General features: G+C 37.6%; 6 protein-coding genes across 7 annotated transcripts in view; 5 read left to right on the top strand and 1 right to left on the bottom strand.

The window, feature by feature from the left end:
• Positions 1-27,515, bottom strand: part of LOC134818896 (protein diaphanous homolog 1-like) — a 78,920-nt gene that overhangs the window by 6,843 nt on the left and 44,562 nt on the right. Inside the window, exons 29-30 of one of the 2 annotated variants that reach the window (XM_063828606.1) lie at positions 27,312-27,386; positions 21,584-21,720 (exon numbers count right to left, since the gene is read on the bottom strand). In XM_063828606.1, the coding sequence (XP_063684676.1) occupies positions 21,584-21,720; positions 27,312-27,386 (212 nt within the window). The remainder of the gene's footprint in view (positions 1-21,583; positions 21,721-27,311; positions 27,387-27,515) is intronic. The other variant, XM_063828607.1, reaches the window with a different exon arrangement.
• LOC134817980 (cytochrome P450 4F6-like) lies at positions 66-3,260 on the top strand. Its single transcript, XM_063827385.1, has 8 exons — positions 66-189; positions 344-458; positions 643-732; positions 878-1,171; positions 1,358-1,579; positions 1,727-1,974; positions 2,313-2,474; positions 2,661-3,260. Exons 1-8 carry the CDS (start codon positions 72-74, stop codon positions 2,840-2,842), a joined length of 1,431 nt encoding a protein of 476 aa, XP_063683455.1. The 5' UTR covers positions 66-71; the 3' UTR covers positions 2,843-3,260.
• LOC134817978 (cytochrome P450 4F4-like) lies at positions 4,214-8,907 on the top strand. Its single transcript, XM_063827383.1, has 9 exons — positions 4,214-4,430; positions 6,246-6,360; positions 6,493-6,582; positions 6,758-7,051; positions 7,380-7,478; positions 7,748-8,034; positions 8,240-8,401; positions 8,644-8,753; positions 8,845-8,907. Exons 1-9 carry the CDS (start codon positions 4,214-4,216, stop codon positions 8,905-8,907), a joined length of 1,437 nt encoding a protein of 478 aa, XP_063683453.1.
• LOC134818899 (cytochrome P450 4F2-like) lies at positions 10,588-13,705 on the top strand. Its single transcript, XM_063828611.1, has 8 exons — positions 10,588-10,706; positions 10,877-10,991; positions 11,182-11,271; positions 11,380-11,673; positions 11,795-12,016; positions 12,165-12,475; positions 12,632-12,793; positions 13,031-13,705. The coding sequence occupies exons 1-8, from the start codon at positions 10,589-10,591 to the stop codon at positions 13,210-13,212; spliced, it is 1,494 nt and encodes a 497-aa protein (XP_063684681.1). The 5' UTR covers position 10,588; the 3' UTR covers positions 13,213-13,705.
• Positions 14,566-27,515, top strand: part of LOC134818897 (uncharacterized) — an 89,125-nt gene continuing 76,175 nt past the window's right edge. Inside the window, exon 1 of the mRNA XM_063828609.1 lies at positions 14,566-14,594. The gene's annotated coding sequence lies outside the window, so the exon portion shown is untranslated. The remainder of the gene's footprint in view (positions 14,595-27,515) is intronic.
• Positions 22,811-24,813, top strand: LOC134818898 (cell death abnormality protein 1-like). Its single transcript, XM_063828610.1, has 2 exons — positions 22,811-22,926; positions 23,298-24,813. Exons 1-2 carry the CDS (start codon positions 22,885-22,887, stop codon positions 24,798-24,800), a joined length of 1,545 nt encoding a protein of 514 aa, XP_063684680.1. The 5' UTR covers positions 22,811-22,884; the 3' UTR covers positions 24,801-24,813.

Genomic DNA, 27,515 nt, shown 5'->3' with positions numbered 1-27,515 from the left:
CTGATTCTATGTTAAGTACACGCTTTTGACGAAAGTTTTAATTAAAACACTACGTAATTAGGCGTGACAGAATGGCCGTGACGACGGTTCTGCTCATATTTGGAAGTGCCCTAATTCTACTGGTCATGATGTGGTGGTTTTCTGTCAGCGGCCAGCTGTATAGACTCAAGTCAATCCCAGTGCCCTCAGGTGATCTTTTTAATAACATGAGTATTGTGGTTCTCGTTGATTATTCCAAATGATCGGTTAATCATTTTCCCAACAATCCTTTCACGTTGGATGTCAACTTAATCGCTTAAACGTATCTTCATACAAATACCATAACACTCGCCACTCCATTTAGGTATAGAGTTCATATTAGGACACCTCAATTCGCCGGGAAACTCGCTTTATTCGAGTGAAGGAGCAGACTGGATACAGAAATGGGGCACTATCTATCCTAAATTGTACAGGATCAGGTAATTCACAATTCAAACAGATAACACACTTATGATATCCTCTCCTTCTTTAAAGTAATTTGTGCATTATTTCGACCTAAAAATGGGGTGAAGTCGAAGTAATATCATCTTCCATCTTCATTCTTCATACAACCTCGTTTACTTTGGGTTAATTGTGCGGGTTAATGTACCAAGTAAATTTCAGACTTGGACCTTTCAACTTTTTGGGCACATCACATCCCAAGTACATTAGAGCATTATTGAAGGAAAAGCCAGAAAAGATGTGGCTGTACAGGTAAATTATATATCTCACAATATTTTTTTAAATGATGCTGGGTGGTATACACCTTAATTGATTTGAACAAACTAATATTTGATGATGAATTATGATGCACCGAATCTGTGACAATATCATTGGTTTGAAAAGTCCTTTATTACAGATTCGCAATTGCCTGGTTAGGAGATGGGCTTCTCTTTTCAAAAGGAAAAAAGTGGTTTACTAGGCGGAAAATGCTGACTCCCTCTTTTCATTTTGACTTGCTAAAAAGTTATCTCGACATCTTTAATGAGACCACGAACGTCATGGTAAATCAGTTTAGGGAAAATGGTCAGGAGCCAGTTGAGATCTTCCCTAAGGCATTGGCTATGACTTTGGACACAATTCTAAGATGTCTTGTACATTATGAGACAAACTGCCAAACTCAGTATGATGAATACGCCGCAATTATGTATAGGTAAGAAAAGTTTATATTGTATACAGAAATAGATAATGTTGGTTATGAAAGTTTTTCGTAAAAAATGTTAAAGAATCATTTGGAAATTTGGAGAAATGTAATATTTCAAGTTCATATTTATTCATTTAAAGTTATCAATACCATTATTATCTTATTGTACATTATTATAAAACTTGGATTCTTCAGGATGTCCCTCATAATAACTGACCGATTTTTCGACCCAATGAAGTACCCTAATATTCTCTTTCACAAAACAACTATGGGCACTGAATATCTACAGCTCAAAGATAAGTTTTACGAAATTAGTAGAAAAATCATAAACGATCGAAAAGATGCTCATCTGAGAAACCCAGATATACTGAAGGACACCAAGAATCTCAGCTTCCTTGATGTACTACTAACCGTTAAGTAAGTTTTCTGATCTATTAGAAATCGTTTTAAGTACAAGTAATTGTATAGAATTCAATATATTTAAGGCTACGATTTTATTCTTACATTGCAAGCTTGATCAAAATCTAATTGTACTTATAATAGAGTTCTGAAACTTGAATTCAGATATGAAGATGGCTCAAACCTTTCTATGGACGATATCCTTGAGGAAGCAAATGTTTTTATATTTGAAGGACACGATACCACGGCTAGTGGTGTAAGCTTTAGTTTGTTCCAGCTGTCTCAGCAACCAGAGCATATGGCCAAATGTTACGAAGAAATTAAAGAGGTCTTTGATGATGATAGTGGCGATCAATATGTAACTCAGCAGCAAATCAACAAACTGACTCACTTTTCCATGTGCATCAAGGAATGTTTAAGATGAAACCTCCTGTACCTATGATCGGAAGGGAACTGCAGAGTGAAGTGGAAATTGGTAAGTGTTTATAGTTGCTAGGGAGGTCTAGGGGTTGCTAGGGAGGTCTAGGGGGACCTAAGGAGGTCAAGAGTAGACAAACGGGACACTATTTAGTATTCAGGAATCAAAGTGATCAACTAAGGGTTAAGACCTAGGTTACATTATTAGTTATAATAATACTACTATAACTATATAATACTAGGGTGTAAGGGTGCGCCTAGGTAGTGTTTTGAGATATTAATGCAGCATTTTAACTACAAAATTGACAAAGAAATCGTTAAAATCTATCTTCAGACGGTTTACGGCTACCAAAAGGAACAAATGTTGCATTTTTGATAGATGCGTTACATCGAGTGGAAGAGTTCTGGGATGAACCAAATGAATTTCGACCAGAACGTTTTAGTCCAGAGAATTCCAAAAACCGTGATCCTTACAGCTACATTCCCTTTAGTGTAGGTTAGTACCAAACGAATAATTATTTTAATCCAGTACCAGTTATATTCGACAATAAGAGTAGACATGATTGGAAATAGACCATGTTTCAGTCCATGAAAACAATCGATTAGATTCAACATTTATTTCAAATACCCTAATTAAAAAATGGTTAATAATCCCAGAATAAAATCATTTACTGATCAACAGGTAACCGCAACTGCATTGGACAGAACTTTGCCATCACAGAATTGAAAATGGCCGTGGCAAAGCTAATTTACAACTTTGAAGTGGTTGCTCATCAACCGGAGAAGGTAACTCGTATCTGTGCAATGATACAGAAACCTTTAAACTTGTTCTTGAAGTTTATCCCACGAGAAAGCGGAATCTGAGGTGACCAATCATTTTCAGCGGACAAATATGCTAATATTATTGGCTATAATTATGTTTTTTGTATCTTAATAAAGCAATGGAATTTTTTCACAATACAAGTTTTTGTATCCTACTTTGTGAAGGATTTTAAGTATTTATTTGAAGACTCTGGAATGACAACTATCAACCATATCAGCTGAAATTTGATCAGCTAAAACGTACGCAAGAATTGCTTATAATTTATTCCGATCAACAATTCAACTGCCCAATTTTTAGCCGATCATAATTACCGTTCAAATTGTCCGTAATCGTATTTGTTTTTAAAAAGTGTGTACATTTTCCGTGAAGAAGTTTTACAAAATCAAAATAAACACGTCGAGGAAATTGATTATGATTAAATGACGTAATTAATTGCTATTGTGAATTGTGATTGAATACCATTATCTCAACGCATAAACTTTTCAATATAATTTAGTTTCCTTTCTTCATGTTTGCTCCTATGTTTGCTCCTATTGCAGTAAAATAGCCCTAATTAATAATTTCATCAAAAATGTATCAAATACCGCCGAATTAAGGGTTAATCTGGCAAGCCTTTTGCAACCATAGTACTATTAGCTGCCAAAATTTGAGCCGACAAAATTATGCCGATAAGATAATCACTTTAAGTCAAACAAAAGTGGTGCAAAATCCAAGTTTTATAATATACAAGCTTTTAAGCTTAGTTGTAGTGAACGTACGGAACGTTCACTAAAAATAGTTTGTGAACGCGTTCGCTAAAATATTTTAACGTTCGGAACATAAGGAACGTTAATTGCTATTATGAAATTAAAATGCCTGTCGAGGAATTTTTACTGAATTTTATGAAAAATTTTGTTTTGGAGAAAATTTTACACTTCAGATTTAAAATATTAACACGTCGACACACACGTCTGTTAGCAATAAAAGTAATGCATACAAGAATTTGTTTGAGTGCGCTAAAGATTTAGTGTTTGACCCCCATTTCTGGATAGAAGTCGACTATTTATGCTCAATTCTCGAGCCGATAATAGTCTTGCTTAGATTTTCACACAATAGTCTTAAGATTCCTGTTGGTTTCATCGGTGTAATTTATTACAAATATTATCTGTTCACCTTAAAGTTAGCAAATTTGTCGGAATTAGACAGTAAATAAACAATAATGAATAAAAATAAGTCACTAGTATAGCAAATAGTAATGAAATTATTGCTTTCCGCAATAGAAACCATAAAAGTGATATGGTTAGTCAATTGCCAACAAAAGCTGGCTCGAGCTCCATTCCCCCCTACATTCAGAAGGGTTTTGTGTTCACCCGGCTTATCAGGGATATGATCAGCACACGAATCAGGATGTCTGGAAGGAGTTTCTAGATGTCATGGACACGTGGTGTGACGGCGCAACAAAGAAGAAGATACTTTCGCAGAACACGTTCTACCGAGAGAAAAGAGGCTTATTCTCTACTGACGCTGCCTCAAGTTTTAGCCAAGATTCTGACGATCCAATCTCTTGGTGGAGCAACTTCGGTTGCGAGGTACCCGAACTACAGAGTTTTGCAATGAAAGCGCTGTCGCAATCGACATCAGCCTCACCCTGTGAGACGAATTGCCGAATTGGAGCTTGTACGACTGGGTGATAAACAAAAAAGAAACCGCCTCACAGTTGACAAGCAGAGAGACCTTATTTAAGTTAACGCAAGTTTGCGTCTTATGAACAATTCACGAATTAAATTTAAGGAGCAATAATTTCATTACTATTTGCTATACTAGTGACTTATTTTTATTCATTATTGTTTATTTACTGTCTAATTCCGACAACATGGTTTTATCTCATTGTATCCATCTAAAGTTAAAAACTATCGGAAAAATTATCAAAATATTGACTAACGTTGACTAACGTTCACAAACGTTCACTACAAAATGATTGGAACGTACGTTCAGTACGACTAAGTTCAGCGTTCACTACAACTAAGCTTTTAAGGCCAGACCACTCAGCGCAATTGTTATCTTATATTAGCCCTAAATCTAATTACCATGTACCAACTAGTCCTACCTTTCCATTTCAATACTGTTTTCCATCAGTGAATCCTGCCAAATAACATTATGCACAAGTAAATAATTTAATAAGATTTCAGAGGTATCAAAGGTAAGGTTTCTCTGAGCTGCCATATTTTCTATTTCCCAGGCTAGAGTTGAGCATTTTTCAAAATATGGGTAGTATATATATACTTGTTTCGCGACTTCCAATTCAAATGTATTATTAATAATAATTAACCATATATAATGTATTATATACATTATACATACATAATATACTGTATACCATAATTATCAGTATAATTTTTATCTCTAAGTCTTATTTAATATGATCTGAAGCTCACAAAATAGTATTTCATCATTAAAAGGGCGCAACTGTCGTATCTGCTTAAGCAGTTTATTGATTGGTTTCGATTGCTAACTTACCAAAGTAAGTAATTATCTAATATTTACGGGCCGATGAGTGGTTTTAGCACTTACAGTCACAGAATTTAGCGGCTGTTTTTCTAGTGCTTATTATGATCGGCTTTAACATAAGAAACAACCTTATCAAACCTTATATAATGATGAAATCTCAAACATAATTCTATCTGGGCCCTGCATAAGACGTTTATATTTTGAAAGTACGGCAGTATGGGCGTGATAACGGTCTTGCTGGTACTCGGAGCCACTTTAGTTCTCTTGGTTATGAAATGGTGGTTTTCTGTGGACGGCCAGTTGTACCGAATCAAGTCAATCCCAGTCCCTTCAGGTGAAATATAAAAGAACTGAGTGGAGTTGGGTTAAAAACATATAAGAGATACGATGATTTAACTTGTAGAAGCTTTCAATAAACATGTGTTAATCGTCGTCAGCTGAATGTGATGTGGTGGACAATGCTTATATGTGATTGAGTGGTGTCAGGGATGGAGGGTGGGGGAGGTGTGGGTGGGAAAGTGAAAATTACAGTACAATGTCAATAAAAATTTAGTCTTCTGTTGAGGTTGAGAAGGAAATGCCAGATGGTCTGGACTTTAAGGATTTGGCAATTTTAGGAAGAATGGGGTCCCAGAGGGAACTACATTTGGGTGCGCGGTCTGTTCTGTTCATAGCTGGTTGTCGTATTTGTATAGCTGCGTGTTCTGTGAGGTCTAGTTGGGAGCGTGAGGTGAGGGATTTGAGGACTTCGATGTTGTTCCAGGAGATGGTGTGGCCGGTGGTCAGGGCATGATGTGCAGGGGCTGATTTGATATAAAAGAACTGGTTGCCAAGAAAAGTGCTTTATTTGTCAATTAATTCGAAAGGTCGATTTGTCCGATTTTCCTTACAGTTGGTGTCACAAACCAAAAAGCGATTAACTTGTCTTCATACTTCAACAGAATCCACTTCATTCAGGTATAGAGTTCATATTAGGACATCTCAATTCGCCGGGAAACACGCTGTATTCGAATGAAGGAGCAGACTGGTTACAAAAATGGGGCACAATCTATCCTAAACTTTTCAGACTTAGGTATGGTTAATTATTGACAAAAACGGAAACTTTTTGTTTGGGGTATATATGTACATTGTACATGAACCTTCGTATACCTTAAGTTAAGACTTAATTATTGTATCAAGGGTCAATTTAAAATATTACTTTCAGATTTGGACCATTCAACTTTGTGTGCACATCTCATCCCAAATACATCCGGGCACTGCTTAAGGACAAGCCAAAAAAGATGTGGTTTTACAAGTAAATCAGTGTCACATCTTATATAAGTAATATTTTCATGATAATGCTGGACGCTGGTGGGCACACTTTATCGATTGAAACATACTTATAATTAATATTTTATGTATGAATAATAAGGAAAGCTGAAACCTGTGGGACAACAGCTACAGTTAATGAAAATTAGTAACAATTTTAGATTCGTGGTCGACTGGTTAGGAGATGGGCTTCTCTTTTCGAGCGGCGAAAAATGGTTTACTAGGCGGAAAATGCTGACTCCCTCTTTTCATTTTGACTTGCTAAAAAGCTATCTCGACATCTTTAATGAAACTACGAACATCATGGTCAATCAGCTCAAGGAAAATGGACAGGAGCCAGTGGAGATTTTCCCAAAGGCAATAGCTATGACTCTGGACACAGTTCTAAGATGTCTTGTACATTACGAGACAAACTGCCAAACTCAATATGATGAATACGCTGCAATCATGTATAGGTAAGAAGATTTTATGCTTTGTTGAAATTCATTAAGTCGCGTTGGTTAAGGACATTTTTCAATGAAGGTACATCGAAGAATCACCAACGAAGATTGACACATGTAGTAAATCTAGCTCAGATATATTATTTCTGTTAAGAAGACCATTATTATTGTACATTATATTGCACCATTTATGATTTATCCTGAATCCTGAATTTTTCAGGATGACCATACTGGTAACCAACCGATTTTTCGACCCAGTACAGTTCTCCAATATACTATTTCACAATACAAAAATGGGCGCTGAATATCTACAACTCAAAGATAAGTTTTGCGAAATTAGTAGGAAGATCATAGAAGATCGCAAAGAGGCTCATTTGAGAAACCCAGATATACTGAAGGACACCAAGAATCTCAGCTTCCTTGATGTAATACTAACCGTTAAGTAAGTTTTCTGTTCCATCGGTTGATTTAAATAATAGTTAACTACCCAATATAATTAAAAGCAACATAAAATCTTAATTTTGCGGAAATGGCAAAGGGTTTTAATAAAAAATTCGATCACATTTATCAATGCAGTTGTAGGTGATGCAAAATTATAGCAAAACTCGAAGAAGCCGATAATCGGTATGGTTAAACTACCAACGTGGATCCGATAGTTTAAAAATCTAAATTGTCTTAAATTTTAAATCTGGTTTATGGTTCAAATCTTTCTATGGAAGATATCCTTGAGGAAGCAAACGTTTTTATACTCGGAGGACACGATACCACGGCTAGTGGTATGAGCTGGATTTTGTTTCTGCTGTCTCAGAATCCAGAACATATGGCCAAGTGTTACGAAGAAATTAAAGAAGTCTTTGACAATGGTGGTGGTGATGAATATGTAACTCAGCAGCAGATCAACGACCTGACTTATTTTTCTTTGTGTTTCAAGGAATGTTTACGAATGAAAAGTCCTGTACCTATGATCGGAAGGGAGCTGCATAATGAAGTAGAAATTGGTAAGTTTTAAGTGTTTATATAGACCTATATTATATAGATATATAATATAGACTAGGCCTGATGGTTCCTAAAATACGCTAAAAGGTGAAGGATCAAAATGTGAGTAAAGCGGAAGTTTCATATACCTGGGTGAGTTCTACCCCCTAGGACCTTGATTAACTGTATAAAAGGTGAACAAACAAAACGTAAAAAATCTGACTTCAGACGGAATTCGGCTACCTAAAGGAACAAACGTTGCCATTCTGATAGATGCTTTACATCGAGTGGAAGAGTTCTGGGATGAACCAAATGAATTTCGACCAGAACGTTTTAGTCCAGAGAATTCTAAAGACCGTGATCCTTACAGCTACATCCTTTTCAGTGCAGGTTAGAATGTTAAGTAACGGATTTCACAAACTGTGCAGGAAAATAATTCGTGTATAAGACCAAACATGATATAGATTATAAGAAATAATACCTTGACTTAGTTATCGTGCCGGGCTTATTTCTTATAATTTTATCGCCCGTAGTACTCAACAGCCAAGGTATTATTGTATTATATATAATGGATCATTTTGAAGTATATAAGTTGTAATTTAAAAAAATAAAAACATTCATCCGGTTAACAGGTAGCCGCAACTGCATTGGACAGAACTTTGCCATCGCAGAATTGAAAATGGCCGTGGCAAAGCTAATTTACAACTTTGTAGTTATAGTGGTAGCTCATCAACCGGAGAAGGTGACACGTATTAGCACAATGATACAAAAGCCTATAAACTTGTTCTTGAAGTTCATTCCACGAAATTAGAAAACTGTTCAATCACTTTCAGAAGACTGATATCTGGATATTATCCGGTTGGAAGAGACAAGGACAAGTGAAACAAGGAAGTTAGGAGTAAGGGCAAATTTTCAAAGTATTTTAATACTTTCAACACTACTATATAACAAATAATTTGAGCCTGAAGATGGCGTTGACGCCGAAAATTTGCCCTTACTCCTAACTTCCTTGTTTCACTTGTCCTTGTCTCTTCCAACCGGATAATATCCAGATATCAGTATTTCAATCATGAGACTAATAAACAGCGAACTACTCCGTTATTTGATACTTTCAGAAGACGAAACATTTTATTTCGTATGGTAAAGGAAAGCCAGATGTTTGATTTGAGTTAAAGATGTTAAGTTTTGATTTTAATATATTATATGGGATACGGAATGTAGAAATATCAATTAACTGATTCTGGATATAGTACTGCTAATTGCCTGGACAATATTAACAGTACTGCTACTAGCTTGTGCTGCTGATCCATTATATGGTGCTTTTCACAGTTTTTATGGTTTTTAAATTTGTGGCCGAATAATACAAATTTGGGCTCTCAAACATTATTGATCATTTGTATTTTGTGTATATAAAATTTCCAGATTAAAGTAAAAGTGTCTCGTTGATCTAAGTTTGTGGTAGGATAACTTCGTGCCGAAAAGAACTTTATCATGAATACAAATGGGGCTCGATGAGTTCAGCGTTTTAAACTAATTACAACACTACAAATAATATGATACCCGAAAATGTCGTGTTGTCCCTCTTATTTGGGTTTTAAAAAATAAACATGGAATGTCGATGACATGAAGCTACAGTTGAGCATTAGGATAAGGAGACTTTTTGCCACTTTATTTCTATGTCTCTGTATGATTGTTACGATAATTTATAATAATCATCACTAATAATAATGGTAGAAACTGCACCTGTCCGTTTGTCTGTTTGTAATTTGAAAATCGCTTAATCAAGAAAACGGCAAGAATTAAGAGTTAGGGTACTGTAAGATAAGAGGTTAGAGGAAGTCTTTATAACAAATTTTTTTAAATAACAAATTTTCTAAATCGGCCTGCGGTAAGTGGTGTAATTTGGTGATTTATTTCTATCATTTATCATTGCATCTGCTCTATCTGCAATATAAACGAGGTCTAATTTGATCCCGACACTAAGCTGCCCTGACCTAGATTGGCATTTTGTCTCACACTCTCTCTCTCTCTCTCTCTCCCTCGCAGCTTTATCTGTGATAAAATTACATCTAAGTCACAGTGGGCCCACTCTGACATCATGCCACGCTTGCTACATACTATCTGATGAAAGGGTTTCTCAAGAAGTTGAACTGCCATTTAGGAAGTTTAACTGCCATGCTGTGCTTGAAAATCACGTTAATTAAGTTTGACTGTGGTTCCTTAATCTTTGCTGTAGATGTTTCATAATTTTGTTTTATATACGTAACTTGATCGCTTGACAATTTTGCTGCGGATTTCGACTGAGCAGGTTGTACCAGTATTTACATAACTACATACCGATCAGTGTCGTAAGCTGAACACTCACAGGAAACTGTTGTTGTCCATCTGAGCGGTACTTCTAATGATCCATACAAATATAATGTAGAACCCCAAATTATCACGGCTGCTTAAACTCCGTATACTGTAACACTGACTAGAAAATCTGATGAAGCCTATTATGAACTTATTACACAAGTCCATAATCCATATATTGGGCACTTTCACATCTTTTAACTTTTTGAAACTCCGAAAGTAAGCATGGGGGTGACGACGGTTCTGCTCATATTTGGAAGTGCTCTAGTTCTACTGGTTATGAAATGGTGGTTTTCTGTCAGCGGCCAGTTGTACCGAAACAAGTCAATCCCAGTTCCCTCAGGTAAAGTATTCAAGTTAATTCATTCGTCAATCAATATTCAATCCTAATGATCAACTTCCACAATTATTCACCCTGTTGACATATATCAACATAGCCACCCTCTCTTATTCTTTCCCTCTCTTCCACCCTCTCTTCATACTATAAGTTATAACAGTCATCACTTCATTCAGATATAGACTTCATTTTTGGACACATCAAGTCGCCAGGAAACACGCTGTATTCAAATGAAGGAGCAGACTGGTTACAAAAATGGGGCACTATCTATCCTAAAATATATAGGATCAGGTTTGCTTTTCTAACTAATAAACCAGAAACTTGTGACATCAGGGTCACGTGACTTGGTTCAACACAATGGCTACGCGTGATTCATAAATATTTGTAAAAGTCACTTTGTTTTGAGATTTTTAATGAAAAAAAAGCTCTTTATTTCAAACTTGATAAATGATAACGGTTGACTATAAAGTCTTTATTTCAGATTTGGACCATACAACTTCGTGATAACATCACATCCAAAAACCATCCGAACTTTGTTCAAGGACAAGCCAGAGAAGACGTGGCTGTACAGGTAAATTATTATTGTTGATATTTGATGTAAATTCTATAAGTTAAGATGCAACTGAACTTGTGAGACAATAGCATTAATTTCTGAGAAATAAAAAACTTTGTATTTTAGATTCGCAATTGACTGGTTAGGAGATGGGCTTCTCTTTTCAAAAGGGAAAAAGTGGTTTACTAGGCGGAAAATGCTGACTCCCTCTTTTCATTTTGACTTGCTAAAAAGTTATCTCGACATTTTCAATGAGACCACGAACGTCATGGTCAAGCAGTTTAGGGAAAATGGCGCGGAGCCAGTCGAGATCTTCCCCAAGGCATTGGCTATGACTCTGGACACCATTCTAAGATGTCTTGTACATTATGAAACAAACTGCCAAACTCAATATGATGAATACGCCGCAATTATGTATCGGTAAGTAGATTTTGTAATGCATCATATTTTAATGATAAAAAGGTTGCCAATGAAGGTATAATCACAATTTATTAAAAAATACCATTTATTATCACTACTTTATCACAACTTGGATTTTCAGGATGTCCATAATGATAAGCAACAGAGTTTTTGACCCGATGCAGTACTCTGACAGACTCTTTAACAATACGACAATGGGCGCTGAATATCTACAACTCAAAGATAGATTTTTGGAAATCAGTAGGAAGATCATAGAAGATCGCAAAGAAGCTCATTTGAGGAACCCAGATATACTGAAGGATGCCACGAATCTTAGCTTTCTTGATGTATTACTCACCGTCAAGTGAGTTTCCTGTTACATCAATCGTTTAAAATAGAAGTTAAAAATTTAATAAAATTTAAGTCTGATTAGATCAGAGCGGACATGATCATTGATTTGTATTGATTATTACTTATAAAGAGAGCATAAATTGTAATCCCGCTATCTTTAGATACGAAGATGGTAGAAACCTATCGATGGAGGATGTCCTTGAGGAAGCAAACGTTTTCATATTTGAAGGACACGATACTACAGCTAGTGGTGTTAGCTTTAGTTTGTTCCTGCTGTCTCAGAATCCAGAGCATATGGCCAAATGTTACGAAGAAATTAAAGAAGTCTTTGACAATGGTGGTGGTGATGAATATGTAACTCAGCAGCAGATCAACGATCTGTCTTATTTTTCTTTGTGTATCAAGGAATGTTTAAGAATGAGACCTCCTGTACCCATGATCGGGAGACACCTTCACAACGAAGTGGACATCGGTAAGTTTAAACACAGTTAGTGTTACCCTGGGGCCTGGCCACGGGCCAGTGTTAGTTTCAGATTCGTTTGGGGTTGTCTAGAGGTTAGGTAGTATTGTGAGAGATAAGTTGAGCTTATAAATTATGAAGTATTGACAGACAAAAATCTGACTTCAGATGGAATTCGGCTACCCAGAGGAACAAACGTAGCCATTATGATTGATGCTTTACATCGAGTGGAAGAGTTCTGGGATGAACCAAATGAATTTCGACCAGAACGTTTTAATCGAGAAAATTCTAAAAACCGTGATCCTTACAGCTACATCCCCTTCAGTGTAGGTTAGTATCAATTAAAATTAAATAATCATTCGACCGATTTTTGTTAACAAAGACGATACATCATTAGCGATGATCAGTGAAAACATATTAGGCTATATTTTGATTTTGAATGTCCTTTATCATTATGAACTAAAAACGGTCGATTAAGGGCACAAGAATTACATTAAAATACCCTAGTTAGCCATAAAAATTGTATTCTAATTGTGCTATTTAATAAAATAATCCATCTGATAACAGGTAACCGCAACTGCATTGGACAGAACTTTGCCATCACAGAATTGAAAATGGCCGTGGCAAAGCTAATCTACAACTTTGAAGTGGTAGCTTATCAACCGGAGAGAGTGACACGTATCATTGCAATGATACAGAAACCTTTAAACCTGTACTTGCAGTTCATCCCACGAGAGATCAAAAGCTGATCTAAACAATTATTTGATATTTCCAATACACCTGCACCAGTTATAGTGCTTAGCACTGTTGTGTATTGAATGGGAAAGCTTTAGAAGGGTATTTTTGTGTTTAGTTATCAGGACTTAGTATTAATTTGAATATTATATGAAGGGTATGTTCACATCAACCATGAACTAACGTTATGATATACACTGAAATAGGTTAATTTAATTTAATCGTAAATGGTTTTATATTGAAAGTATTGTGATAATGTAAACGTAATTAGAAAAAGAGCTATCACGTAACACTGTTTAACTGTTTTGTAGTTAACAATTTTGGAATTTTATCAAAACTGTTAAAATATTTTCCAAATGTACAGTTTTCTATATTAAACTAAAATGTTTGGTCATTCAAACAGCTGGTGTCCTTTTCTTACAGCCTAAATTTTTCAAATTAAAACCGACCCAACCTGAGTAAAACACATCGAATACCAGATCGGCCCGATATACGAATCTCATACTTATCATTGTTATTTCTTCTTTGGGCAAGTTTCCATAACTAATTTTTTGTGATCAGCGGTAATAACCGCTTTTTTTACGCTAAAAAAGCGCTTATTGATAAAACCCACCGTTATTTGGCGATTATAAAGCGATTATAAACGGTCCCGTTAATAAACGATTAAAAACGATTATAATCGCTTTTTCCATAAAATATTTTTGCAAAAGCGATTATTAGCGCTTTAAAAGCGACAATAAATCGCGAATTAAAATTATTAGTGATAAAAAAACGCTTTTATTTTAGGGTTGTCGATTATTATCGCTCCGTAAGCGCTTTTCAAAAAAACGCTTATAAACCGTTTTTTGGACCGTTTTTAAAACGCTTTTAATCGACTATAAGCGATTATATTCACTAGGGAAAGTTCCAAATTAAAAAGCGCCTACTAATCGTTAAAAAAACGCTTTTTTATTTTAAGTTAATAAGCGGTTTAAATCGATTATAAAACGATTATAAGCGACAATAAGCGATTTTTTGAAATCTGCTAAAAAGCGATATTTTCACTATGATCAGCGCTTATAACCGCTTTTCTTGAAATTTTCCTACTGAAAAGCGTTTATAAGCGCTTATTTATTTGCTGTCTATAAGCGATTATAAACGATTATAAGCGCTTTTTTAAGTATTTGAAACGAGGAAAAAATTGTCAGGTACGAGATATTATAAGCGATTATAAGTGATTATAAAGTATCGTAAATGTTATTGTCTTCAATTGTCGCTTATATTATAAGCGACAATTGAAGACAATAACATTTATAAGCGATTATAAACGATGAAAAGCGCTTTTTGACGCATTTTAAAACTATGATCAAAATATGTTTTAATACTTTCAACACTACTATATAACAAATAATTTGAGAACTGAAGAAGACGTTGTTACGTGGAATGATTATTTCAATTCAATAAAGTTTCTAGCCTAAAGTTTGCTGCTTCAATTTGTTCGCAAGTTAAGAGTCTAAAGAGAAATTCTCCAAGAGAAATCAAAATATGTTTTGATTTGATTTATTTGGGGTATATAAGCGATTATGTAAGCGGGGTATATAAGCGATTATAAACGATTATGAGCGCTTGATTTTTTACGTATTTGGAACGAGGACACAATTAACAACAAAAATTACGCGATAGCCGGAGGTCCCCAGGTAACGTCTCCGTCTCCATCTCCGTCTCCGTCTCCGTCTCCGTCTCCGTCTCCGTCCCCGTCTCCGTCTCCTTCTCCTTCTCCTTTTCCTTTTTGAATTCGATTATTTAGGGCTAGGGCTCGGGAATAAGGGTTGTGGTAAGGGTATCGGATAGCTTCGGGGTTATATATTATGGTCGTTAGGGTTGGGATTACGCAGGAGGAGCAAAGTGCAAAGAAACTGCCACAAACTGCTACAAACTGCTACTAACTGCTACAAACTGGCACTTACTGCCACAAACTGGCACTAACTGCTACAAACGGGCACTGACTGCTACAAACGGGCACTAACTGCTGCAATCGCGCCCACGCATTGCTCCTCCTGTGATTAGGGTTTATGTAAAACCGTTTTTTACGGCTGCAAAACTATAAAAACCTTGTACCCCCATCGTTGTTTCATTATACCCCTGTAGAGTTTCTACGATACAGGGGGAGCTGCGCAATTGTGCGCGGCGGGTCATACAACGTATGACAATAAAACCAAAGTCACATGAAATTTTTGGGCGAGCGAATTAGTAAAAGCCAGCTCGGCATTTTGCCGCAATCTACGTGGTTGCGAGAAGGATTATTTGATGCGCGGCGCAGCCCAGTAGTGCATCGCGCTACAAGTAATTGTTCTAGTTCTACTTTATTGTATCCCAGAGTGGTATTTGACGCACGTTACTGGGCGGCGCTCAGCCTGTCATTCCGCCGAATCTCTATTATGAATATAATAGCCTGAGGTCCCCAGGTAAGACGCACGTTATAATTGTTTATATTAGGCGTGCAGAATTTTAACAAGAATTTCAACAAAAATTTTGCCGCGGTTAAACCACGCACCATCAATTTATCTAATTGCCAAACACCACTCTGGGATATACTAGTGACTAGGGGGTGCACCATAAAAATAAACTTGCTCGGATTTTAAAAATGTTTGTACCATTGTTTTCTAGAGACTGTGAGAATTTTCACAATACCAAATTTGTCAATGTACCTTTTTGGAAAGATCAGTGAGTTTCGCCTAGGTGCCATATTTGATGGTGCGCGGCTTTTGGAGCAAAATTAGCTGTAAAAGTCGCGTAATTTGACCAAATTTGACCAAATTCGTTGATTTTTGTCGTATTATTTGGATATATCTTCAGTTCCTTGCATGAGATCATTCTGAAAATTGGCGACGACCTTCCAATAGGGCTTTCACAACTGTCCGAAAAATTTGGTGGATATTGGAGTTGATATAGTGATCAAAATGGGGCAAAATACGCTGCGTTTAGCTGTAACATAATGTCTGATGGTTGGATATGCTTTAAACTTTTCGGACACTTTCCTTGTAAGTCTATGAGTAAGATTACCAATTTTTGTTGCAATCGGAGGTCGGGAAGGATACTTAATATCTACCCAGGAAAAGTTACCGGCTGGTGGTGGCACTAGAGTTGGTTTAATTTAAACAGACGGCTTGACCTCGCGCGCGACAACAAGCATGATTTGCACGCGTGGCGCATTCCAATGTTCAGGCAGCTACCACGTGACACAATTCAGCCAACCAGAGTACAGGAATCCGCAAAGTTAAAGTTGCAAACTTTTGATCGGCCCGAAAGGGGACTTTTCTGGAGATTTTGAGATAACTCAACAATTACGTTGTCTTGAATTTTCAAGAGGAACATGTTACAAAAAACCGGAAGTCTCCAACTCTTTTACTTTCAAAGTTAAGCCCCATCCGGTCAGGGTTCCTGGGTATTTGTTTGAAGAAAATTGTGCTGGCCGAAATTAGCGCTAAAAAACCATCCTACAGTCGGCACGCGCGGCTCACTGTCGATGACGCACTACCTAGATATACAATAAAGTAGAACAATTACTTGTAGAGCGATGCACTACTAGACTGGACTGCGCCGCGCATCAAATAATTCTTCTCACAACCACGTAGATCGCAGCAAAATGCACTATTGGGCCTTGCCGAACTGGCTTTTATTAATTCGCTAATTTGCTCGCCCAAAAATTTCATGTGACTTTGGTTTTTATTGTCATACGTTGTATGACCCGCCGCGCACAGGTGCGCGGCTCCCCTGTATCGTAGAAACTCTACAGGGGTAAAGTAAAACGACGATGGGGGTTACTGGGCGGCGCTCAGCCTGTCATTCCACCGAATCTTTATTCTTTATGAAACATAATAGCCTGGGGTCCCCAGGTAACGATGGGGGTCACGACGTGATACAAGGTTTCTATAGTTTTGCAGCCGTACAAAACGGTTTTACATAAACCCTAATCCCAACCCTAACAACCATAATATATTATCCCGAAGCTATCCGATACCCTTACCACAACCCTAACCCGAGCCCTAGCCCTAAACAATCGAATTCAAAAAAGGAAAAGGAGAAGGAGGAGGAGACGGAGACGGATACGGATACGGGGGCGGAGACGGAGACGGAGACGGAGACGAAGCTATCCGATACCCTTACCACAACCCTAACCCGAGCCGCGCCCTAGCCCTAAACAATCGAATTCAAAAAGAAGACGGAGACGGAGACGGAGACGGAGACGGAGACGGAGACGGAGACGGAGACGGAGACGGAGACGGAGACGGAGACGGAGACGGAGACGGAGACGGAGTATCATATCAAATTGTTGTTATTCTCTAGCCGACGGCTTGCTAGTTAAATAAATCGTACGCGTAATCAGTTTCAATCCCGGCCTCACGGAAAATCTTGAAACACGCGGTATCATAAACGTATTCGTAAACGGATGAAAGGCGACCATGTTACTAGTTCTATATAGATTATAGCTATAAGTATTAGTAGAAGTGTTACTGAGAGATGTGCACTTTGTGTTCATGTGTCGGCAAGAGAATAACCTCATTTGATCTCCTTTTCCTTCTCCTTGTCTCCTTGTTTCATTGTCTCCTTGTCTCCTTGTGTCCTTGTCTCCTTGTGTCCTTGTCTCCTTGTCTCCTTGTGTCCTTGTCTCCTTGTCTCCTTGTCTCCTTGTCTCCTTGTCTCCTTGTGTCCTTGTGTCCTTGTCTCCTTGTCTCCGTGTCTCCTTGTCTCATTGTATCCTTGTGTCCTTGTGTCCTTGTGTCCTTGTCTCCTTGTGTCCTTGTCTCCTTGTGTCCTTGTCTCCTTGTGTCCTTGCCCTTGTCTATTTGTCCTTGTCTCCTTGTCTCATTGTCTCCATGTCTCCTTGTCTCCTTGTCTCCTTGTCTCCTTGGCTCCGTGTCTCCTTGTCTCCTTGTCCTTGTCTCCTTTTCCTTGTCTCCTTGTCCTTGTCTCCTTGTCCTTGTCCTTGTCCTTGTCCTAGTCTCATTGTCCTTGTCTCCTTGTCCTTGTCTCCTTGTCTTTGTCTCCTTGTCTTTGTCTCCTTGTCCTTGTCTCCTTGTCCTTGTCTCCTTGTCCTTGTCTCCTTTTCCTTGTCTCCTTGTCCTTGTCTCCTTGTCCTTGTCTCCTTGTCCTTGGCCTTGTCCTTGGCCTTGTCTCCTTGTCCTTGTCCTTGTCTCCTTGTCTTTGTTCTTGTCCTTCTCCTTGTCTTTCTCCTTGTCCTTCTCCTTCTCCTTCTCCTTCTCCTTCTCCTTCTCCTTCTCCTTATTACCAACATCTTATCATCGTTGTACAATTTTTGTGGTTGCAAACTTTCAGTTCTCTGGCAACAAGGATTAAGATAGATCGCTAAATATTATGTCAATGTGTACAGTGTAACCATATATTTCCATATAACATATAGTGAAACAAATGAAATTAACTCAAGATTAAGAAGCGGTTGTAATTTATCAAAACGCAAATTATTAAAAATCAAAACGCAAATTATCGTCATGACGGCAAAAGATATATCTTTTATTTCCAATTTGCTGCGAAAATATTGGCAGATGTGCAAAAAATCCCAAGCTTCCCTAGAATTCATGTTTTACTAGCCTGTCACGTGACCAAAACGGTTTTTTTGCTTATAACTCTCCAGGGAAGCATTTTTACCCTACGTCATGGGGGGGTGATTCGGAATTAGCGTCCAAAAATACATCGATTCAGATCAATTTCATACCCAAAGGGCCTTTTCACAAGAATTTTCTTAAAATTTGGGCGAGCGATTTAGTATGAGCGCGCCGAGCTATGTCATTTATAATACCTTATAATCGCTTATAGTCCAGTCATTTATGGAAATGAACCTGCAAATTTTCAGATACTCACGAAACTTTGCACAGACCTTCCCAAAGGTATGAATAAACGATTTTCGGTTGGAGACATTTTTTACCATGGGGAAAACCCAGGAGGGCCACGCACATATTGACCCAATAACGTAACCGACCCTTTGCTTCTGAAGGTCGTAGAGACTTCAAAATAGGCTTAAACGAAGCCGCATATGCATGTTTATATAGAAGTTATTGATCAACACATGGCCTAAAATCCTTAATTTTCGAGAAATTCGCCAAAAACCATTTTGGGCGAGGCGCTGAGCCAATTTGCTAACTTTTGATATAATCGTGATAGAGTCTTCGGACAAAGTGAAAAAGAACCGCAATTGGCATATTTACATATGACTTATGAAGAAACATGTGCCTTAAAGTGCTTACTTTTTCAGTTATTGGCGAAAAACTGATTTTCGGTTCCAGAAATCATGCAAAAATATGGGTATCTGGTAAATTGGGCTATGAAGGCCCTAGAGATTTTTGAATGAGTGCAAATTGTGCAGAATGGCCATGTTTATATACAACTTATGAAGCAATATGTACCCTAAAATGCTCACTTTTCGAGTTATTTGGGGGAAAACCAGAGAAAATTTTCACGAAATAGAGCAAAATTGGTTATATCAGCCATTTTTGCCTCCCGTTCTATGTTAATAACTCGAAAAGTGAGCATTTTAGGGTACATATTGCTTCATAAGTTGTATATAAACATGGCCATTCTGCACAATTTGCACCCATTCAAAAATCTCTAGGGCCTTCATAGCCCAATTTACCAGATACCCATATTTTTGCATGATTTCTGGAACCGAAAATCAGTTTCCGCCAATAACTGAAAAAGTAAGCACTTTAAGGCACATGTTTCTTCATAAGTCATATATAAATATGCCAATTGCGGTTCTTTTGCACTCTATCCGAAGACTCTATCACGATCATATCAAAAGTTAGTAAAATGGGCTCAGCGCCACGCCCAAAATGGTTTTTGGCGAATTTCTCGAAAAGTAAGGATTTTAGGCCATGTGTTGATCAATAACTTCTATATAAACATGCATATGCGGCTTCGTTTAAGCCTATTTTGAAGTCTCTACGACTTTCAGAAGCAAAGGGTCAGTTACATTATTGGATCAATATGGGCGTGGCCCTCCTGGGTTTTCCCCATGGTAAAAAATTTCTCCAACCGAAAATCGTTTATTCATACCTTTTGGAAGGTCTGTGCAAAGTTTCGTGAGTATCTGAAAATTTGCAGGTTCATTTCCATAAATGTCCATTAATAACTGGACTATTATTATAATATCGCGTAATTTTGTTGTTAATTGTGTCCTCGTTCCAAATACGTAAAAAATCAAGCGCTCATAATCGTTTATAATCGCTTATATACCCCGCTTACATAATCGCTTATATACCCCAAATAAATCAAATCAAAACATATTTTGATCATAGTTTTAAAATGCGTCAAAAAGCGCTTTTCATCGTTTATAATCGCTTATAAGCGACAATTGAAGACAATAACATTTACGATACTTTATAATCACTTATAATCGCTTATAATATCTCGTACCTGACAATTTTTTCCTCGTTTCAAATACTTAAAAAAGCGCTTATAATCGTTTATAATCGCTTATAGACAGCAAATAAATAAGCGCTTATAAACGCTTTTCAGTAGGAAAATTTCAAGAAAAGCGGTTATAAGCGCTGATCATAGTGAAAATATCGCTTTTTAGCAGATTTCAAAAAATCGCTTATTGTCGCTTATAATCGTTTTATAATCGATTTAAACCGCTTATTAACTTAAAATAAAAAAGCGTTTTTTTAACGATTAGTAGGCGCTTTTTAATTTGGAACTTTCCCTAGTGAATATAATCGCTTATAGTCGATTAAAAGCGTTTTAAAAACGGTCCAAAAAACGGTTTATAAGCGTTTTTTTGAAAAGCGCTTACGGAGCGATAATAATCGACAACCCTAAAATAAAAGCGTTTTTTTATCACTAATAATTTTAATTCGCGATTTATTGTCGCTTTTAAAGCGCTAATAATCGCTTTTGCAAAAATATTTTATGGAAAAAGCGATTATAATCGTTTTTAATCGTTTATTAACGGGACCGTTTATAATCGCTTTATAATCGCCAAATAACAGTGGGTTTTATCAATAAGCGCTTTTTTAGCGTAAAAAAAGCGGTTATTACCGCTGATCACAAAAAATTAGTTATGAAAACTTGCCCTTCTTTGTTCGAGATTGATTGAGGTCAAAATTTCACTTTTTGAAGGGTCCAAATGCGACTTCCGTGGTTCATATCCTTTACATGGTTGTCATGGTTGCATGCCTTTTCACGTTTTTTTGTGGTTTCAAATGGTTAATTCCTTGAACAAACTATCCTAATTTCTGATTAACAGTTTGAGCTAACCGTAATTCTAACCGCCTACTATTAACGCTATTCCAACGACAAAAGCACTAGCCTTTCTGCTAAATTCTATTCATAACTGTAGTCTAACGAAACGTTGTACAGCATTACGAGGAAACAAAAAAGCCAACATACCGTAGTCGGGGCACGGGAATCGTTGAGAATAGAATCCAAAGCGTCCTGGTTATCCGAGTTACTCTTGTTTCTGGGTGACTGTGAGTTCCCCGTCTGACTTCGCCCCCTTGATAAGTTCCGGTTCTTTCCGCCTTCTCCTGGGATATATCTTAGTGTTATTAACTTGTTATTGTCCCTGAAGGGAGACGATGAATTTTGACTCATGGTTACCTAAACGTTGCAATTGAAGTAGCGGAAGGAAACCGCTTCAATTCATCAAGCGAGTCTAGTAACTCAAGGGAAAATTCAGTAGTTGTTATAATTTGTCGTTGTTTTATAACATGGGCTAATGGGGCTTCACATGGCTAAATAAGAAAAAGGCAGACATGCACACTTCGCTTACGCACAGGGCTATGATGCATCATGCTTGTGGTTAAATTACTAGGATAATATACTTTAATATGAAGAGTAACTCCCAGGTATTCTGCCAGTTTTACAAAAATTGTGGCACTTATTTTGGTTGGGGCCGAGGATGAGGCAGTGGTAGATCTCTGGTCCATGAAATAGAGTTAAAGTTGTAATATGAATAATGTAAGGAGGCTCCCCCCCCCCCCCCCCCCCCCCCCCCCCCGTTAGGAGTTAATGCTTTTAAAGTGAGTATGTGAATTTTTGAATTATTATTCTCGGGTAGCGCTATCAACTCAATCTATTCGCATGAGTCAAAATTTCGAGTAGCAGTTAGGATTACAGAGAGTGTAACTTCAATCTCTCTTGAGTAACCAATATTCATTCTTAATAATAATCTCAAGTCAAATAGCCGTTTTAGTAAAAAATGTGTCCCTTCGTCAGCTCAAATAAGAAGGGAGTATCATGTTACATGAGAAATCATATCACATACCTATTACCTACCCGTCCAAGAAAGAACTGGAGGAAATGTTTGTTGGAAGATGCTGCAGCGTTTACAGGAAACACTGACATAGACCTAGAAGGAGCGAGCGAGATGGCTAGTGACCGCAAACTTTGGAGGGAGATGATACGTCACAAACGGGAGTTCATTGGTGCAGGTCACTCGAATGATTGAGGAGACCTAATCAAGTACAAGTAAGTATTACCTACCCAGTGATACAGCACTAAAATCTAAATCCAGTATAATCGGCCCGTGTTAGCTCAGCTACTCAAGGTTAAAAACTACCATCTTCCACCAACTAAATAGTATTACACATTGTATCGTATGACTTCAAATTTTGAACCACGAATAGTCAGTTGTTTATTTGTATGTATATTTTGAACGCTCATAGAAGTTTCAATGGTTAAATGAAGATATGAAGCTGATATTTCTGGTTTGTATCCTGCTACTTCTATTGGTAAGCACTTTTCGCAGTAAGCGAGCTTGTGATAAGCTTGAACTTACCTGTTTAAATTAAGTCTCGAGATCATTTCATTTCAAGATACTTAGTAGATAGCATGCGAAATTGGTATGAGATTTTCTTCAAAATCGCAAATTAGGCACCATTTGCTGGTCTACCGGTAACCAGAACTTATACACGGTAAAGTAGGGTACAGATTCCTCACTCCGTCTTCGTTACGTTACATTTACTGGTTTGATCACTGTATATAAAACCTTCAATCTTCTAGAGATTGGGATGAAATTTAAACTTGTGTTTCTTGTTTTACAACTACTTCTGTTAACGGTAATATACAGAGAACACTATACTATTATTTGTTACCCAACCAGGAGAATATAGACTGCAGTGGAAAAGGGGAGATAAAACTTTACAAGTATAAAGACTCTACAAACTGCGGAGACGTGTGTGACTTTTACTTTAAGAACTTTGTGATCCAGGAAGAAGAAGGTAACGAATTTCTCAACGTAATAGAAACAGATGACACCGGTAACACTGATACTGTCTATTTCTCTAACCTGGAGCAGCTCAAGGATGCTATTCCAGTAAAGATCAACGCTGGTAGGAGTATAAAAATATCATTTGAAGTATGGGATGAAGACACGGGTAATGATGATTATGAAAGAACAATGTCGGGTCTGGTGGTACCATTTTCAGGCATTAGATCAGGTGGACCCTGGTGGTGGAAATCCTTTGTAAGTGACAATAACGCTGAGGGTGACGAAAAACAAGCAACTCTTAAGATAAAATATAAGTTATTGAGCTGCGATAGCCACTTCACTGGATTAGGCTGTAACTCCTGCGTAGCTAACTACTACGGAACAGAGTGTGGTAAATACTGTAAACCTGTGTCAGGTCACTACACGTGTCATCCTACGACAGGAAGCAAGGTTTGTGCAGGAAATAGAGCGGGAATTGAATGCGATGACTGTGTAGACCATTTCGAGGGAAACAATTGTGAGAGATGTGTTCAGAATTACTACCCGGCAGAATCATGTAACATCCTCTGCATCCCAAACCCTGAAAGATACATTTGTACCTATGAAGGGGATAAACAGTGTCTGCAATACAGGACTGGATCTGACTGCGAGGACTGTGTCGCAAACCACTATGGAGAAGATTGTTCCAAGACCTGCCATGAGACGTCTAGCTACACTTGTGATGAATCAGGAGAGAAAGACTGTAAGGAACACTTCTATCCACCACAAATATGTGACACACGCTGTGTACCAGTGACAGGTAACTACACATGTAATAATACTACAGGAGAGAAGATCTGTCTGGAGGGAAAGGAAGGAGAAGGCTGTGATGAGTGTCAAAACAGAAACAAAGTAGGATTTAACTGTGAAAAGTGCATCGACAACTATTTTGGAGAGACTTGCTCAAAATTCTGCCAGGAAACTACTAATAATAGAACTAGCTATACATGTGATGGATCAGGAGATAAAGACTGTAAAGAACATTACTACCCTCAACAGATATGTAACACACACTGTAAACCGGTTACAGGTAACTATACGTGTAACCAGACAACAGGAGAGAGGATCTGTGTGGAGGGCAAGAAGGGACAAGACTGTGATGAGTGCCAGAATATCAACAAAGAAGGAAGAAATTGTGATAAGTGCATCGAAAACCATTTTGGAGAAGATTGCTCTGTGCACTGTAATGAATCACAGGGAAACTACACCTGTGACCAGAATACTGGAGAGAAGAAATGTGAGGCGGACTATTACCCTGCTCAGGAATGCAATATCTACTGTCAAGAAGTACAGGGAAACTACACTTGTGATCCGGACAATGGAGAGAAGGTCTGCAAATTGGGGAAGAATGGATGATGAGTGTGAAAACAGTAAGATAGGACAGAATTGCGACGAATGCAGAAGAAAAGATTATTTCGGAGATTATTGTGGAATATATTGCAAGCCAGATATTGAGCATTACAAGTGCTTAAAAGATGGGAGCAAGGACTGTACTGACAACACAACAAGTATTGCAAACCAATGCAGGAAACCAGAACAAGGAAGTGAAAGTATTGGGAGAAACAGTACTCCTTTGATAGCTGGGGCAGGTGGAGGCGGGCTGTTGCTGCTTCTACTGGTAACTGCCGTTATTATCAAATTACGAAGAGACGGAAAGAAAAAAGAAGATATTATATCTGAAGGAGGAGAAGTCGACCACAGTAACAGGGACCAAGACCAAGAACCAGTCTATGCCAATGTCAACAAGCAACCTGCTTTCCCCACAACAGTAAACGCACAGCCTGTCCACGCCTTAGAAGACACAGAAGGGGTTTATAACCGGATTGATAGAGAAGGTCAGAACAGGAGGCAAAATAGGCAGCCCCAGATTCATCCTGACCAAAACCAAATCCAATCAAATGAGCCTGGACCCTCGACTGATGACAATGAAGGCCTTTATGCGCGCCTGGACAGACCTGGACAAATATCTAAAGAACCCCACAATCTCAGCAATGAGGAAGGAGACACATATGCTGATGTAACGTTCGTTAAGAACAGACACGGAGGAAAATCTAAGGAACAACACAGTGTTAAAATTGAGGAAGAGGGAACGTATGCTGACATAGATTTTGTAAACAACACACGCAATCCTAAAAATGAGGAAGAACCAACATACGCTGACGTGTCCTTTGTAAGGAACAGAAGAGGAGATGATGTGGTGAGCTACAGGAACCCATGTCAGGGTGGAGATGATGGTGTTGGAGAACCGGAACAGGGTGGAGAGGAGGCGACCTACATTACAATCAATCAACTGGTAGAGGATAAACTTTAAGTGAGTTTGGCTGAACGTTTATGAGAGAATGTTTATGCGACTTAAGTTTGGAATGAAGACAATCGTTTTCTGATTATGCAATTTCACATCGCTGTGTAGTTATTTTAATGTTTGAACTTTTCTAGTGAAGACCAAATTTAGCTGTTGAGTACTGAAGACTGACGTAACTTTTGTGAGGAATGAGAGAGGAGATGATGTGGTGACGTTTAGGAATGCAGCTCAAAATAGGAATAATGGTGTTGAAGGTACAGGACAGGATGGAGAGGAGGCGACCTACATTACAGTGAGTCAAGTGATAGAGGAGAGACTATAAGTGGGTCAACTCTGTGAAGATTGGAAGGGCGATTATGGACAATTAATATTAGTGTGAGATGAGTTTTGACTTAGAACTGTTAGGACAGCTTTATGTTTTTCTACTGCTATTGACTTTTCATCTTCTTAATCAACATTTTAGTAAGTAGTTTGTTGAATGTTAAAACCATTGCTGAAGAGCAGTGATAATTTAAAGACGTAATAATTTGATTAATTGCAGTTTTTTTTTGCTAATTTTGATTATAAGAACTATTTGGAAGATGCGCAGTTTTTATTTTATTAGAACCGCGATTTCTTTTACTATTTGAAACATTTCATGCGATTATTGATTATTACCAATTGTGACGTCGACTAAAAGGTAAGTCGTGTTTTGGTAGGACGAATTCCAATTGATCCCCAAATTGAGCTGCATGTTGTTATGGTGTAGTGTTCTACTTGAATTTTTGTGTTATTATTATTTCATAATCACTTTCATGCACTTTTAGAAATTTCAATACACTTGTTTGCTTTTCGTTCCAAAAGAGTAGAACATGATTTAAAAATGTAATTAAAAATTTCTCTGAACCAAAATTGACAAATATAGAGGGTCACATCAGAATCAATGCCACTTTTCTAGGACAATTCCGAGAAAAAAAATCGCGTCACATTTCCGTAAAATTTCTGGAAAGTGATCATAGGAAATCTGTTCATCAGCTTAGTGAGTAAGTAAAGAGAAAAGCACAAGTAAATGCACCGTAACAAGGCGTGATTAAAAGTTACACCATAATTGATTGATATTGGTAAGAAATAGTAATTAGTAGCATTAGTTTGTCTGATAAGTTTGTAGATACACCCATAATTATAACCCAAAGAACCAAATCGAATCGATGAAATAATTATTAATGAAATTATGGTAAGTCTCACCTTTTGATGATTGAACCATGAATAAGCTAGACAATATTCACATAATAACGTTTCCGATAAAACCATAAAAATTTCCCTTCAAATTATGGTTCGGATCCGTGGAGATAAACTGCAAACCGGGCGAATCACAGTTATTACACTCACTTAACAACTAGACTTGCTGATTGATTACCACGAGACGGTTCAAATTGGCACAATTGTTTACCAATTCACAAGTGCAAAATCAGAAAATATAATCACATGTACAGGATCAGTCATGGTGATTTAATTGCATTCTATTTGTACACACACACACACACACACACACGAAGAAATACAGTCCACTGTATTTTATATACAACCTAAGGGATCTGCTGACGATCTGTCGCGATTCTGTTCGGGCCTTTTAGGTCGCTTTTCTGGCGCAGACTTGCCGCCTACAATTCGGTCAGAGGTAAATAAAATTCCGGGATAAATTATGGTTTAATATTTGGAATGTGCTCTGAGGCTGACTCGAGAGTGGAATTTAAAAGATTTTCAATTGATTGGAGTGTAACTGAGCACGA

Source organism: Bolinopsis microptera, chromosome 7 (genome assembly GCF_026151205.1).
Source record: "Bolinopsis microptera isolate Bmic1 chromosome 7, MBARI_Bmic_1.0, whole genome shotgun sequence".
Taxonomy (NCBI): Eukaryota; Metazoa; Ctenophora; class Tentaculata; order Lobata; family Bolinopsidae; genus Bolinopsis; species Bolinopsis microptera.
Note: the sequence above shows the minus strand (reverse complement) of the source record. Positions and strands in the feature narration are given on the sequence as shown.

What these genes read in the sequence shown, in the direction of transcription:
- LOC134817980 (XM_063827385.1), top strand. Translation starts at nt 72, where the DNA reads ATGGCCGTGACGACGGTTCTGCTCATATTTGGAAGTGCCCTAATTCTA. An exon ending in GATGTACTACTAACCGTTAA is followed by an intron (nt 1,580 to 1,726) that starts GTAAGTTTTCTG and finishes ACTTGAATTCAG; the next exon opens with ATATGAAGATGGCTCAAACC. An exon ending in CTACATTCCCTTTAGTGTAG is followed by an intron (nt 2,475 to 2,660) that starts GTTAGTACCAAA and finishes ACTGATCAACAG; the next exon opens with GTAACCGCAACTGCATTGGA.
- LOC134817978 (XM_063827383.1), top strand. Translation starts at nt 4,214, where the DNA reads ATGGACACGTGGTGTGACGGCGCAACAAAGAAGAAGATACTTTCGCAG. An exon ending in GCATAATGAAGTAGAAATTG is followed by an intron (nt 8,035 to 8,239) that starts GTAAGTTTTAAG and finishes ATCTGACTTCAG; the next exon opens with ACGGAATTCGGCTACCTAAA. An exon ending in TAGCTCATCAACCGGAGAAG is followed by an intron (nt 8,754 to 8,844) that starts GTGACACGTATT and finishes AATCACTTTCAG; the next exon opens with AAGACTGATATCTGGATATT.
- LOC134818899 (XM_063828611.1), top strand. Translation starts at nt 10,589, where the DNA reads ATGGGGGTGACGACGGTTCTGCTCATATTTGGAAGTGCTCTAGTTCTA. An exon ending in GATGTATTACTCACCGTCAA is followed by an intron (nt 12,017 to 12,164) that starts GTGAGTTTCCTG and finishes CGCTATCTTTAG; the next exon opens with ATACGAAGATGGTAGAAACC. An exon ending in TCACAACGAAGTGGACATCG is followed by an intron (nt 12,476 to 12,631) that starts GTAAGTTTAAAC and finishes ATCTGACTTCAG; the next exon opens with ATGGAATTCGGCTACCCAGA.
- LOC134818898 (XM_063828610.1), top strand. Translation starts at nt 22,885, where the DNA reads ATGAAGCTGATATTTCTGGTTTGTATCCTGCTACTTCTATTG. An exon ending in GTATCCTGCTACTTCTATTG is followed by an intron (nt 22,927 to 23,297) that starts GTAAGCACTTTT and finishes TTACCCAACCAG; the next exon opens with GAGAATATAGACTGCAGTGG.